This window comes from Carassius gibelio, chromosome A7 (assembly GCF_023724105.1).
Source record: "Carassius gibelio isolate Cgi1373 ecotype wild population from Czech Republic chromosome A7, carGib1.2-hapl.c, whole genome shotgun sequence".
Classification (NCBI taxonomy): domain Eukaryota; kingdom Metazoa; phylum Chordata; class Actinopteri; order Cypriniformes; family Cyprinidae; genus Carassius; species Carassius gibelio.
The window spans coordinates 12,421,515-12,436,851 of record NC_068377.1 but is presented as its reverse complement, the minus strand read 5'-3'; the positions used below and the strand labels follow the sequence as shown (position 1 = coordinate 12,436,851).

General features: G+C 39.5%; 1 protein-coding gene across 4 annotated transcripts in view; it reads left to right on the top strand.

Moving 5' to 3' along the window:
- Positions 1 to 15,337, top strand: part of LOC128017753 (transcription factor 12) — a 109,809-nt gene that overhangs the window by 56,650 nt on the left and 37,822 nt on the right. For all 4 annotated transcript variants that reach the window (XM_052603241.1, XM_052603240.1, XM_052603242.1 and 1 more), the window contains 2 exons: positions 5,529 to 5,590; positions 15,054 to 15,186. In XM_052603241.1, the coding sequence (XP_052459201.1) occupies positions 5,529 to 5,590; positions 15,054 to 15,186 (195 nt within the window). The remainder of the gene's footprint in view (positions 1 to 5,528; positions 5,591 to 15,053; positions 15,187 to 15,337) is intronic.

Below are 15,337 nucleotides of genomic sequence, written 5' to 3'. Positions count from 1 at the left end.
GAGAGATGGAGGCTGTGGAGTGTGGCTACTAATTGGCTGTTTTTGTGGCTGCGCTTTTCAATTGATCCCCTGAGATGCTTAGATCTGTACCTAAACCAAAACAAGAGCTCTGGTCTTGCCTGGCAGAGCTGTGGTCAATAGGGAGCCACCCCGAGAGCCTCTCTACACGGTCACGTTTTAATTGTTCCATGCTTCTGAATGTAATATCAATATTAAGTATCGCCAGCCTATTTATGCATCCCTTATTAACCCCCTCGACAGGACTCAACACAGCCCTCATTTGTGTGGGCACAATGGTATTTACATACTCCAGTGACTGTTAAACAAATCTCTGGGCTGGTGTATCCAAAGTGAGATGATGTGGTGTTAAAACATACTCATTTGCAGAGTTCTGTCAACAGATGCAAATCTGTAAATTAATATTTGATAATTCAGATCTTATGGTTAGTGGGCTAACAAATAGGAAAAAGTCGTGTGCTTTCATGGTTTCTCATTGATTCCACTCTTTCATTCAGTGATCACACTGGTAAAGTAGTACTACGTAATATCTCTCATATTCGATTCTCTCTCAGGCTGCAGAATGCTGAAACTGTTACACACGCCTTCGTCACATCTCAACTAGATTACTGTTATTCACGTCAGCTAATAATATCAAACCACTACAATCTGTTCAAAACTGCAGCTCTCTTCACATTACCCCAATCCTCAGTCACCTTCATTGGCTTCCGGTTTCTTTGTGCATGAACTACAAGATACTAAATCTCACTTATAAAGCTCTCCATAATAAACATGATCCTACATATTTATCTGACTTGTGCCTTATGTTCCTTGGGTCTTGGAAAGGTGCCTTATAAATACAAATTATTATTATTATACTATTAGTTTGACTGCACATAGAGCCTCTGTATTTGTGCTACGTTGTGGTCTGCAACATGTGTGCATGAACACATGTGATGTCAGGCGCTCACCACACGGAAGCGCATGTCAACACCTGGACGTCTCCTTGTTGCTTCTCTCAGTTCCTCGTGGGGAAATTGATGAATTCATTTTCGCTTCCATCCATCACTCCTCCACAGCCCCTGTTTTCCCCTGAGAGACAGGGTGAAAAACACCGTTGCTGACAAGCATTGCCGGGCGATGCCGCAGAAGAATATTGCTCTATTTTCTCTCTTTCTACTCTTCGCAAATCAAGGAGGGCTGATATGCAGACTGTTTTAAGAGCTCTGTTGTGATAACACAGGCCTGTGGTGAGAGATATCCAACAGAAGACGTGCTCATATTTCTTTTTCCAGTGTATATTGTTCGCTTGGTTTTGATGATCTCAGAAGGTCTGAATGTTAGTTTGAACAGCCTTACTTTTGATAGGTTATGAGTCTGAAATCAGAGAGTATTTCAGGGAAGGTTCCACCTGTACAATCCTCTAGTTAAGTGCCTTGTTCAATGACATATTGGTGACAGGACTAGTCTGTGTCTCGTGTCTTGATTGGCCTGCACAAGCTGCAACTGTTAAGCCAGCTGTTCACTTACCAACTCAAAACATCTCGATAACAGTAGAGCATTTCATAGCCACTGACTGTTGTTGTTGAAATCTTGCCACTCTTCACTGGCAGGGTCGGTTACATTCACTGTTTAGAAATGGTAGCGGTGTGATCAGTGAAACAAGTGCCTTTGACATTTCTCATGGTTTCATTTGTTGCAGAGCTGCATTTTGAAACCCAAATCAATGTGAAACTCTTAAAGGGAAAGTTCACCCAAAAATGAGAATTCTGTCATCACTTAGTCACTCTCATGTCATTCCAAACCTGTATGAATTTATTCTGTGGAGCACATTATATTTAGAAAATTGTGTTGGTTTTTTTCATCCGCGCAATGAAAATCGATGGGGTCCAGTGTTGATTGAACCCAAACATAACATAACAACATTGAAATATATTTCAAAAAGAAGACACAGGTTTGGAAATTACATGAGGGTGAGTAAATTTTGACACAATTTGAATTTTTGTGTGGATCAGTGTAAAAGCTGATTCTAATTGCCAGATCCTTTGCATTTGTTGGTAAAGAGAATATGAAGAGATTCTGTTGATTGTAGTCAAAAATCCATATGGAAAAATAAGGCCAGTACATAATATTTTTAGGTTATTGCAGATAACTGATAAATGGCTCATTAAAAAAAATAGTAAGTAAATTTAAGCATCACATCATTATAATATACAGAGGATATTCAAGGTAAAAAGCTATTTTCTGTAAATGTGCATGGCTTCCGATTATTTAGCTGCCATAGGTAAATAACTAGAAGAATAACAAGAGCAGTACAAGGTACAGATATCTCCGCTACAAACTCATGTTTCTGATTATGATAAATGAAAATAATGATAAATATCAAATGACCACACCCACACTTGCGATTAAAATAAGGTGCATATAAATATATAGAGAGAGAGAGAGAGAGACCGATATATAGCCAGTATAACCAATATAAGACCGATATAGAGCCACCAAGAAATTCCCATGTATTTGTTGTTCCCAGAGGCCATGTGGAGAGCTGCAGGAGCTGTTAGCGTTAACGCTCCCCTGCCGACTGACAAGGTCACATGCTTCAACTCTCGTAGTTTTTCAAATGTCTATGTAAATGAGTGGACTGCTAACTACAGCAGCACTGATTCGTATTATCCCAGCTACTTCCCCAGACATTAAACACCACATTCACCATGTCTATCTAACTTGTCTTCAATCATCAGTTTCCTTCTGTTCCCTGTAAACATCCTCAGCTCTTCCAGGCTCCCCAGTCACCTGTTTGATAGAGTGTGTGACTGGAACACTCATTAGCTGTGAGTCAGCAGGGGCATTGATAACCTATAGAACGGGAGCTAACCTCCACGCTTCCTCTGTGCGGTGGTGGTGCCGTTGTCCCCCACATCAACGGCGAGGCCAGAACATTCATCATCAGCAGTCAGATCCTGCTTCTATAATGTATAATGTGTCACAGTTCAGGGGTAGGCGAGCAGAGAGGGGAGGCCGGGAGAAGCAGTGAGGTGGGTATTGATCAGGCCAACCCCCTTCATCTGACTGTCATCGCTCCGGCTAAGAGGAGGAGGATGTGATGAAATAAGAGGAGGAGAGAGGAGCTTGCCTGGCTGTAGAGGACGTGGCTAATCGGCAGCTTCGACGGCCACTTCTTGAGGTTCATTTTTGGAGAGATTCCCCCTAGTGACCTCTTCTCACACGTGTACTCACTGTCACTTCCTCTCACACTCACACACTCTTCTCTCACCTGCTGTCTCGCATATTCTCTGAGCCCTCTCTCTCTCTCTCTCTCTCTCTCTCTCTCCAAGAGTGTCTTGGCCGAGAGAGTAGAGGAATGGAAAGGGTGTTTGTGTGTGAGGGTGTGGAGGGTGGGGGGCAGTGGTCACACAGCTGCGCTAGCTGGCACTGCTTCCTCAAACATCAGAGCCGTAGCCAGCAGCCTGCTTGGCACAAACACTCGCCAGTAACACTTAAACAAATTGCTATAGCAGTGGAAGAGCTGTCTTACATTGTTGATTTTTAACATTCCGAGAGACTCCCCCTATAACCCCAACCCCCCCGTCCCCCCCCCCCCCCCGTCCCCCTTCTTCGCCTTTGGATGCTGTCAGCTTTTGGAACGCTCTGTGTTTTGAACGCACGCCCAATAATTTTCCACCACTCGCTCATGTTCTCTCACTTTCTCTCTGAATATCAGGCCCCCATGGGTCTCCTCTTCCTCCACAGCTCTCAGAGTCATTCTTAATTTTTCTGTTCCCCTCATCCGGTTCATTCTTTTCACCCTTTTCTTCATCCGTTCCACCTACATGTCTCCTTCTAAAAAAAGCTGTATTTTCCCCCATGTATATATATATATATATATATATATATATATATATATATATATATATATATATATATATATATATATATATATATATGTGCATGTTAAATTATATGTATAAAAATTCTTGTCTTTTTTTATTTTTTATATTATAATTTTTTTTTCTTACTGATAAAACCCATTATCATTTATAGCGAAATATGTGGGTGATTTTAAAGACGTCATTGGAAAAGCTAATTAACATGCATGTCATAATTTATGACAGTATGTTGGTGTATGCATGCAGTCAGGTGAATAGGTTCATCCCTTTGTTTGACTTTTCCACTGTTGTTAACGCAGGCCGGCCGTTCACTCTGGCATGCTAGACAGTTAAACGCATGTTTACCGTTCAGATCCTCCGGGACTCCTCCTTAGTGCTTGAGGTTATGGCACTGATCGCATTAAGGTCCCTCGACATGTTACAGCGCATGGCTGGGTTACACTGCACGTGAACATGCCAAACCATGCGTGCAACTGCTCGCTGCATCCGAGAGACCCAGACCGAGGGAGGATGTTTTTCATGGGTAGCGCTTCCAGCTCTGCCAGGATCTAAAACAACAATGCGTTCTTATAAATTATTCAGCATGAACAGAGAGAGTGTGACAAAACACATGCTGTAAATGAATATTTCAGTGCTGGACACAAGTGCATCTGTAGAGGAAAGGACTGCCTGTGTGTGCCACAAACTCAGAAACCTAAACCCAGCTGAGTAGCAAGCCCAGGAAGTCAGGATGAGGGAAAAAAAACCTCCTAGCCTTTAAAGTCGCTGAAAGACAGATGTTTTATTCTTTTGTGGTTACTAAGGGGGAGGGATTGCAGTAGTTTGCCCACAACTATACTCCCTCTTCCTTTGTAGGAGCACAAACTCTCAAAAGTTATATCACATCGACTGAGATCAGTTTTCACCACAGGGGAAGCAGCGTTTTCAGTTAAACCACTGTACCTGATTACGGCTGCGTCTCGGGAGGCTACGCCAGCGCAGAAACTCGCACGCTCGCAGACACGTGGCCTCGTGCACCTGAGCACAGCAGAACCGAACCGTAACGCAAAACACTTTCGCCATCCGATATTAAGTACCAAAAATATTTACCTTCTCCCTGGAGTAAACAGAATTTAGCTTCACTGCTGTGTTTGTTCTTATGTTTGAAAGTCGGACAAGTATAATATATGATGTTTTTAGAGTTGTTTATCATTTTCCTTTAGGTGTCTTCTGTTTTTTTTTCTCACAGAGAGGTTGGAACTGCTGAGTATAGATATTGTGAAGTGCATGATTCATACGGCTGTGTGCTGTGCAATTTTTATTTGCCCCTTGCAAGCTCATGGGCTGTTTCTGCGACCGGAAAAGGATGGAGATGGATTAGTATCGTTGACTGAGACCTGTCTGACCCTGTAGTTTACTGACTGATTGACACCTAGTAAAAATACAGACTGAAGTAAATCACACCTTACTGATGTAATATGAAACATAAATCAGTTCCTTCTGACCTTCAGCAGCCTTTAACTGCCAAAACTCACACAGAATGTGTGAGTTTTGGCAGTTATTGTTTGTCTTCCTTGAAATCCCCCTGTTTTTCACATGATTAATGTTTATATGGTTTATGCGTATGGTGCTGTGCTGATTGTTTGTGTCTTTGTGTATCCATAGGCAAGTCTGAGAGGCCTCCGTTCTCTGGTTATGGAAGAGAGCCAGGCGTTTCTGGATGCCAGGTAACAACCACAACTTTACTTTTATTATGTTTTTATGTCGTTTTAGTTTTAGTGTGAATCTTACAGGTTTCTCACTTAGCCCCTGATTTATCACAACTACCAAAGTGCTGAAAGGAAACGTGTCAAATACTCCAACACACAGCTAAATGGCTAAATTCTGTATAAGTCCCTTACATTTTTACACATTACAAGTATATTACACTCACTAAGACAGAAATATTGTGAAAATGGCAATGTTGTAAAAAATATTACATTAATGTAATATTTGTGATATCTAACTAATTTTAAACCAAAAAATATGAAGTGATGCCTAAAATCATTTTGTCAAAACTTGTGGGAAATTTGTTTATAGTTTCTGGTTAGTGTTTCACATCAGATAAAGTTGGGAGTGTTTTGTGATGTTTGAATGCTTTCAATCTGAATGTTTTTTTTTTAATAGCTTCTAATATGCAATTTAGAGGGAGTGTTTATGTGTGTGTTGTGTGTAGGGAGCAGGCCTTCGGCACACAGAAACATGACTTTCAGTCCTTCTATTAAAGCAGGGTCACAGAGCCCGGCCCTGCTCCCCTCCCTCAGCTACACAGATGTTCCAAACAAAGACAGGATTGTGTGAGCACACCACCCTGCTCTGACTCCCTCGCCCTCCTGCCTGTTCAATCTCTCTGACACGGTTGACGTCAGTCAGTCTAAGATTATACTTGGAGACCCCCCTTAATTTTTATTCTCTACTTTTTTTAATCGCCTGTTGCTTGCACTTTTGCTCGGTTTGCATTTTGTTCGCCCCCTCTCCAACTTCGTGGTAATGCCTACTGGGAAACCAAGAAATAAATTCCCATCCTAGTGAAGTCTTCATGAATATCGCATTACATATTATTGCTATACCTCATAGTTATTAAGAGAAGGATGTAGTTAGAATGCAGGGTCTTAGCTTTATTAACCTCTTAGCCAGCACCTCGACGCCCTCGTCCTGAAAACCCCTAAACTCGCACGTGTCAGTGTTTATGAATAGATTAAATGAAACTGGACAAATTTACAAATGAATCTTGACAAACTATGTATCATTATAAGGATCTAAGCCTCAAGCATCGACGACAGATCGCTGTTTTCAATGGAAAGCTTATAAAGACTGTATTTGCTACATTTGTGTAAGCAGTACACATAAAAAACATGAACATTACAAATGCTCTACATACCAGATCCATCGTAATAACGAGTCATAAACACATCCACAGCTGTAAATGCCGGTTTAGTTAGAAGTTAGCACGTTTAGTCCAACGAAGCAATTACATTGTAATATGGATCATAATTCCTTTGTTTACGTTTCAGTTCTTCAGCGACAGAACTGTTTGAGTCCGTTATGGAATAACTCACGGTCGGAAACTGCGTCTTGGTAGTAAAACACGGCATGGTTTTGCAGCGTACAGTGTCACAAACAGAATGAAGCGATCCACCGGAAAAAAGAATGAATGAAAGATATGCGAAAGATAGTATATTTGAATTTTGGCGCTCCCTCGTGATGTGCTCTGACGCACCTGTCAGCTGATGGAGGCGGAACTTACAGCGATCGCCTTTTTCTTTGTTTTATTTTTCAACAGTTTTTTATATATGTGAGAGTGTGTTTTATGTTGAATGTGGATGTATCTGCATGATTACCATCTGTTTGAGTGCAAATCAGCCCAAATCAGCTCGCTATTACTGAATGATTACGGCTATCAAAGTGAACGCGTCTATATGAATAGAGAGAGTGGATTATTTACTTTATAGCACCTTTGTGTTATTACCATCTGTATAAGTGGCCATCAGCACATCAGCACTTATTTGCATCGTAATTCATTGTAAATGCTGCATTTCTAGCAATCTCATGATTTTCTGTAGTTGGCAAACAAAGTTAAATCTTTTTTTTATTTTTATTTTTATTCTTATTTTTCTTACTCAAATTATTCTTGTATTTTTCTAGTGCTCAAATGAGTTTCTGTCTAGTGTTTTATAATTGAAAAAAAAACTATGCAGTGGTATGTTTACTGACTAAATAGTTTGTAGAAGCCTTCAATACTATTGGGAAATATATTTTCTTATATTTGGGGGGTGGGGGGTGTAAACTTAATGCCACGGCTAAGAGACAATATTAGAGGAAGGCTACCTCTCCAGCCTAAGTGTGAGGTCGGTGCAACTCTCGACCCGGATGACCCTTTAATAATCTCACCCTCCAAACCCATTGACCATCTCAGGAGAGGAAAAACACACAAGCACACCTTTAAAAGCGCCGTGCGGTTTGCGAGCAGTGAATGGCGCTAGTCAGAACGAATGAAAACATGGCTGCCTCTCCGGTGCGTTCGCTCATTCATAAAAGAGTTTTCTGAAAGGGAATGCCAGTTCAGACATTTGTGTGGGAACTGGGGAATTTATGCTGGCCTGCAGCTGTACAGATCAGAGCCTGGAAGAGACTCAGTTTGTCTAGTCGCTGAAGAAAAACAGGAAGAGCGAAAAAGCGGTTCGCTTCCTGAGCGAATGTGGGAAGAATGCGTGCTGCATTAATATTCGAAACCCTGTGTGTTAATACGACCACTGCGTCTGCCACGCGCATATAAACAGATGACTATCAGGTGCAGAGATTATCAGAGAAGCGGTGTTTTTAATACACGATTCAGGCGCCTAATAACCCAGTCTGCTTCGGAAATTGAGCAATGCACATTGCGGAACCTAATAAAAGGCCCTATTTGTTCAGCGAGTGCCAAGAATGGAAATATCTGCACTAGTAATCTATCAAGTGTTTGGCAGTGATGGGAAGCAGTTACAGGATTTTCAGAAAGCCAAACAGCCCTGTCTTTTTATGAGGTTTGTCATCATTTGCAAGCTAAACCTCTCCCTCAGCAAGGGATTATTGCATCATCTGAACCTGATGTGGAACTGTACACCTTTTATTAAGTTAAATATTCAAACAGTCTCAACCAGCTGTGGCCCCTGCTTGCCAAGCATCTCATTGGCTGCTTTCCCTTACTAGCAAGTAATTCAGCAACAAAAACGATGAATTTTTACATAGGCTTCGGAAGTGAGAACCGCTTCTTTTTTAGAACCATTAACAATTCTTGCACATGCATTCTTTGCCTGATGTGGACAGAACAACATACAACGGTACTTAGTGTTTCCTTCATGAAACATTCATCACAAACAGTGTAGTCACATTCGTGAACGGTTATGAACCAAGTTTAGTGTAGTGAATCAAAACCGTGCAATGCTGCCAATATAATGCAGTTTCTAAACGAATGACTTCTACGACTTTCATAGTAAATTAGAAATGAACAGCACAAACAGTTTTGCTCGATTTCCAAAGAGATGACCCTTATAAATCTGATTTTTAGTGAATCAAAACCAGTGAATCAAAACTGTAGTGTGACCAATGTGGTTAAATTCCCTAAGCAATGACCCTTACAAGGCAGTTACTACCAGTATAGTCAGATACCTGAACAAATGATAATTAAAGAAATAGTTAACTTAAAAATGAAAATATACTTGCCTTCATGTCATTCTAAACCTGTATAACCTTTCTTCTGGGTAACAATTTTTTTTTAAATGTAATGTGTTTTGTTTTTGTCCGAACAATTCAAATCAGTGGTCACCTAAAATTTTTGGTTACCGTCATTCTTTAAAATATCTTCTTTTGTTTTCCACAGTAAAGTAAACAATCATAGATTTTCTTTTATTTTGGGGGGAATTATCCCTTTAATAAAAGACAGTTGAATCAGAATCAAAATCTCACAGTTGCAGTGTAGTTTGATTCCAAAACAAATCTTATGATCCAGTTTTTTTTTTTAATCAGTACAAAATGATCAGTGTAGTTTGATTCCTGAACGAAAGACACTAATAAACTGTTTTTAGTGAATGAAGACCATTCAGTGTTACCAGTACAGTCAGATACCCAAACAAATGATTCTTATAAGTCGATTCTTTTTAGTAAAACAAAACCGAAATGCTTGACCAATGTAGCCAGACTGAATATGCTTTTCCCCACCTTGTACATATGTATGCACCTCTGTAGTTAAGAGGGGCTTTATTTGACCATTTTAATTATTATTTTTTTCATCATACCTCCTAAAATTTTACAGTTTATTCATTTTTTGATTGCTGTTGCTTTGCAATGTCTTTGATAACAGCTTACTAAAGCCTACTCTTCCATTGCAATATTGAACCTTGCAGCATGAAATGCCGTGCTGCAAACATGAGAAATGTGAAAATACAGAAGCGATAAGAGGCAAGCGGTGGAGAGCTGCATTCAGTGGCGTGGTGGCTGTAGGTAAGCTTTGCTCCCGTCCCCTGTGTGGAGGATTATTCTGATTGTTGCGGCAGGATGCAGTTGACAGATGACTGCTATTATCTCCACCAATCTACCTGACATTTCACTCAGGAAGATGATTGTTCAGATGTGAGTGGGCTCAGAAGCCCCTGTGATTCTGTCAAGTGTTCTTATAATGAACACTACTTCTCAGTATCCACAAGATTGACCGGACTGTCATGGATGCTGAGTACTTGTTTCAAAGGCTACACCACAGAGGGCAGTCATTTTCTTCTCACCTGCTAACACCATGTTCACACATAAACATTCTTATCCTGGAGAGAAATGAGCAGGGCTTTTGTCAGTATATTCTCATTGCGATCCCTCATGCTCAGTATTTGGGATTAGGAAACCATAAGTATTAAACAGCGGTGTATAGCTCATCCTAAAATGTTTGTGCAGCAGATGGGAATGATGCCTTAAATCAGTGGTTCTCAACCTTTTTTACTCCAAGGCCGCCCGCTTCTCTGAATAAATACAGCAAGGCTCCCCAACCTTTTCTATTCACAAAAACCTTTGTATCCTAGTGTTTTGTTACCATTCAATTGCAGGTGATTATTTTTAAACAAATCAAATTCATGATCGGTTTAAACATTCAGTGTTCTTTTTTTGCAGCTACTTTATGGATCCATTCAGAATCGCTAAACACGCCAAAATACAAATGAAAATGACAACTTTCTGAATGTGGAAACTCAGCAAACGTAAGGTACATCAATGAATAGTTCCTCTGTCCGAGCAAGCGATCGTGTCTGTGCTTGGAGCTTCTAATGCCCTTATGTAGATAAACACCACTGATCCTCACAAACTTCTCCAAAACACACTTCTTCAGCAGGTTTTCGTACTTTAATTTGGACCACTACGTGAATAAACTTAAAGGGATACTCCACTCCAAAATGGCATTATTGTGTCATTAATCACTTACCCCCATGTCGTTCCAAACCTTTGTTCGTCTTCTGAACACAATGTGTAAGATATTTTGGACGAAAACCGGGAGGCTTGTGACTGTCCCGTTGACTGCCAAGTAACACTGTCAAGTTCCAAGAAAAGTATTAAAGACATCATCAGAATAGTCTGCCATCAGACTCTGCCATCAGTGGCTCAATCAGAATTTTATGAAGCGACGATAATACTTTTTATACGCGAAGAAAACAAAAATACGGACTTTATTCAACAATTCGTCTTTTCTGTGTCTCTCAGCATCACAGTAGCATCATTTAGGGTCATTTGTGTCAGCCACGCCACAAGGATACATTTTCTACATGTATTTACACTCTGATTTGAATGAAAACAGTGAATCCGTGCCACCCGTCTGGCACAGGAGTGTACACTGCTTGTGTTCAGCGGATAGTCCCCAAAATTGAGAAAAGTATTTTCATCACTTCATAAAATTCAGACTGAACCACTGATGGCAGATGGACTATTCTGACAATGTCTTTCATACTTTTCTGGACCTGGACAGTGTAATTTACTTGGCAGTCAATGGGACAGTCTCAAGCCTCCTGATTTTTATCCAAAATATCTTAAATTGTGTTCCGAAGACAAACTAAGCTTTTACGGGTTTGGAACAACATGGGCTAACTGATTAATGACAAAATGTTTATTTTGGGGTGAAGTATCCCTTCAACTGTTTTCAGCAGAAATACGATGTAAAGTACGACTCCTGTATATCACTATAATCACCTTTTCCTCGATTATAGTCATCTTCCATCAAAACTTTACTAGCGCGACACTGGCTTGCTTTATCCAGCTGAGTAAATGGGAGTTGGTTTTTTACTATTTATTTAACATATTAATAATAACTCATAATCTTAATCGTTGAGAACCAGTTCCTTAAATCATGTGGCTTGTTGGTGAAAGGTGTAATATAACTTTTCTAAGAAATCAGACTTAAGATTTCCACCCTAAATTGAAAAAGATATTTCATATACCCACATCCTATCTAGAAACCTAAATATGAGTAGAGGCTGGGCTCCTTTGAATTTTTAAGGAACAACCTGCTGTTGTGCAAGTTTTTCTTAAGAAAATTTACATTTCTCATTCATTCTATTTTCAGTTTAACAAAGATCTCACTAATCCCCTTTAGTTTCATGGAATCACCAGTTTTCTGAATGTAATCTTTAAATAGGATTGGACTAATTTCACATCACTGTAATAAACCACAGCAAACCTAAAATCACCCTCTCCCAATTGTGAAGTTAGTATTCTATCGGTCTTTCATCTGACCCCAGCGCTTTCCCATTTTGTTTTTGCATTGCGGCTAAGAGTAAGAAGATAATATTGCTTTGAGGATTTCAAATCATTGAACAAAAGCAACACTAGTCAGTCTGTTTTGCCATGTCAGTGTCAATGATGCCACCTCCCTGACAGCCTGTCACTTTGGAGAGCTTGTTTCCCTCTCATTTCTCCTGCAGTAAAGGAGAAGCCAACCTGATTTTCACACGATCTGATGGCCCTTGTTTTAATCGGCTAAATTCATGGAGTAGCTATTTTAAGCGCTTTCTGCTGTAAGCCTCAACCGGGGCTTTGATTATGACTTCTATCTGACTTTGATATTGAATTTATTTTCCTGTATACTAGGGATAAGCAATATGACCAAAAGTATTATCACAATATTATTTTTGCATCATACAATATCAGTATTAATCATGATATTCATTTACATTCATGTAATGGGGAAGGAAGTGTTTTCCACATGTTTGTTAGACCTTGAGAATGAATGTAATATAACTTGTTTGTTCAAAATTGCAGTCCTACCTTTTAACTTTAGGGGCCCCATAAAATCGGTTTTATTTTTCTATAAATTTTGTGCTTTCAATTATTTAATTTTTATATATTATCTAATACAAATCTTTAAAAAGGTGTCTAATGAAATAAATCTTCTAAATTGTAATCAAAAGAAAATATAACATTTAATTTACAACAAAGCAAAGATGTTGCACAACAGAACTGCATAAATGAAAATATGGACGATAACATAGCTAAGTTGGATGATATACCTTAAAAAATAATAACATTATTATTATTATTTTGAGAAGTATGCTTGGTTTGTTGTGAAGATCGTTGAGCTTCACGGTGTATTTGAAACTGTAAAGCTTTCTCATATTGTAAATAATAGATAAATAATAATTATAAGCTATAAAATCAGTATGATGCAATATAAGATACGCCCAAAATGTAATATTTTTAACTTTTATATTCCTGCGATTATTTGATACAACTAAAATCACATTAAAGATGAGTACATTTAAGAACCATGTTTATGATTTTAGTTTGGTTCAGTCCAGTAGTTAACAGCCACTCTCTAGTGCATGCTGTGTCTCTTGGTATGAGTCCTATTTCCTGATTCTTTCTATTCTGAGTCACTCTTTTATCCCCTTTCCCTTACTACTCTTTAACTCAGCAGGTGATTAGGTTAATTGGGCTTCTTCTCTAATTGGCCTCGGAGTGGATGTTGGTCAATGGTGCGATAGCCTCTGGGAAAACCATTTACAAACCTGAAGCCTAGGCTAATCTCCCAGTTATCAGATGTGGGTTTTGGTGCCACTGTCTCTCTTCTCTCCTCGTGTAATTTGCTCTCCGTCAACAGTCTAGTGGTCCTGTTGACTTCATGGGCTCTATACCGGGTGTTTCGTCAAGTTAAGCCAGCACCGTTTTTACAGGGGAGCTGACAGCTCCTGAGATCAGACAGATGGTTTAATGAGGTTTGAGCTGGCCACTGTCTTTGGCTCTCTCATCCTTCACTCTCCTGGGTCTGCTGCTCCTTTAAGTGAGGATGTGTCCCTGGGTGTGTGGATATGCCCTGGGGCCGTGATCAAGACTGATCAATAGCAGTTCACCGTGAGCGGAAGGGGAGGGAACCACTAGGTCAGACTGATTGGATCGATTTCTCCTTAGACTTCACTGAGCTGCTGGCACTCTCACATCAATAACTGCACAATTGTGTTCAGTAAAGAGAGGAAAGAGCAAATAAAACTGATTGTGTCCTTCTGTGAAGCGTAAAACCTTCATTCAGGGGTCAAACAATATCTGAAATGGTCATACATTCACCTTCATGTTTCATAATTTAATCTGGGTGATGCTCATTTTATTTTGAACTCTTTTTTTTTTTTTTTTTTGCTCTTTAAATTGTGACAGTTCAAAAGTCCTGTTATATTTAAGGCTTGTAATAAGCATTTTTTTTAAATTCAGTATTATATTTTTATTATTGCAAATATCTTCACTGTATCACTTCAGTTGAAAGTTTGAATTGAAAAAAAATGGCAAATTTCTTTTTTATCTTTTTTGTTTGTTTCCAATTTTTTCAAAATTTTAAAACTTTTTTTCATGTCAAAACTTTGGGCTTGACACTGTGTTATATTGGGCCCTATTTTAACGATCTAAACGCAAAGTGTAAAGCACACGGTGCAGGTGTACTCAGGGTGTGTCCAAATCCACTTTTTCTATTTTAACGACGGAAAAAGGCTTTGCGCGCCCGGGCGCATGGTCTAAACGGGTTGTCCCTATTCTCTTAATGAGTAATGGGTGTTTTTTGGGCATAACGTGCAATAAATCAATCAGAGTCTTATCTTCCATTCCCTTTAAGAGCCAGTTGCGCTTGTGCCATAACGGATTTGCTATTTACATGGCGGAATTTGGCAAGCGCAAAGTCTCCAAGATTAAACAAAGCTGTTCGTGTGCGATCAAATAGATAGCCTAATTCTGATACATGTGATGACTATCCATTATGACATGTAGGCATATATATATATATATATATATATATATATATATATATATATATATATATATATATAATTGCAATCCTATAATTTGTAATATTTTTCCCATGTTTGTGTGCTGCTGCGCGTTCCTGTGTTTAATAAGCAGCGTGTACACGCTCTTTAAATAACAAAGAAAAAACATTGCGCCAGACTTTAGACCAGGTTTGAGTTGGTCTATGGCGCAATCTATTTTCAGCTCCTTAAAATAGCAATGTGCCAGCAATGCGCCTGAACACAACTCTTTTTCTAGACCAGCACACCCAGGGCGCAAAAATTACTTTGTTTGCAAACACGCATTCACTTTATTGTGTATTTGCATTAGTGTTTATACTGTTGGCCCTTGGCCCTAAACTCTCTTCTTTTGTCTCTACAGTCCAGTATGAGGTCAGACATGGGGCTGGCGAGTCCGGGGCCCGTCACCACCTCTGGGAAGTCGCCCACTCCATTCTACTCTTATACTGGCTCCAATCCACGAAGACGCTCCCTACAGGACTCTGCTTCACTAGGTTAGTACCTGTCTGATGCACTCAATGAGAAATCATCACTATAACCTCTTCATTTTGTATAATGAACAATATGGACGCTGAATTTCACTGAATTTAAGGATTCTTTGATTTATGCCACACTAATGCTCTCATGTTTGTCTTTTGTAAACCT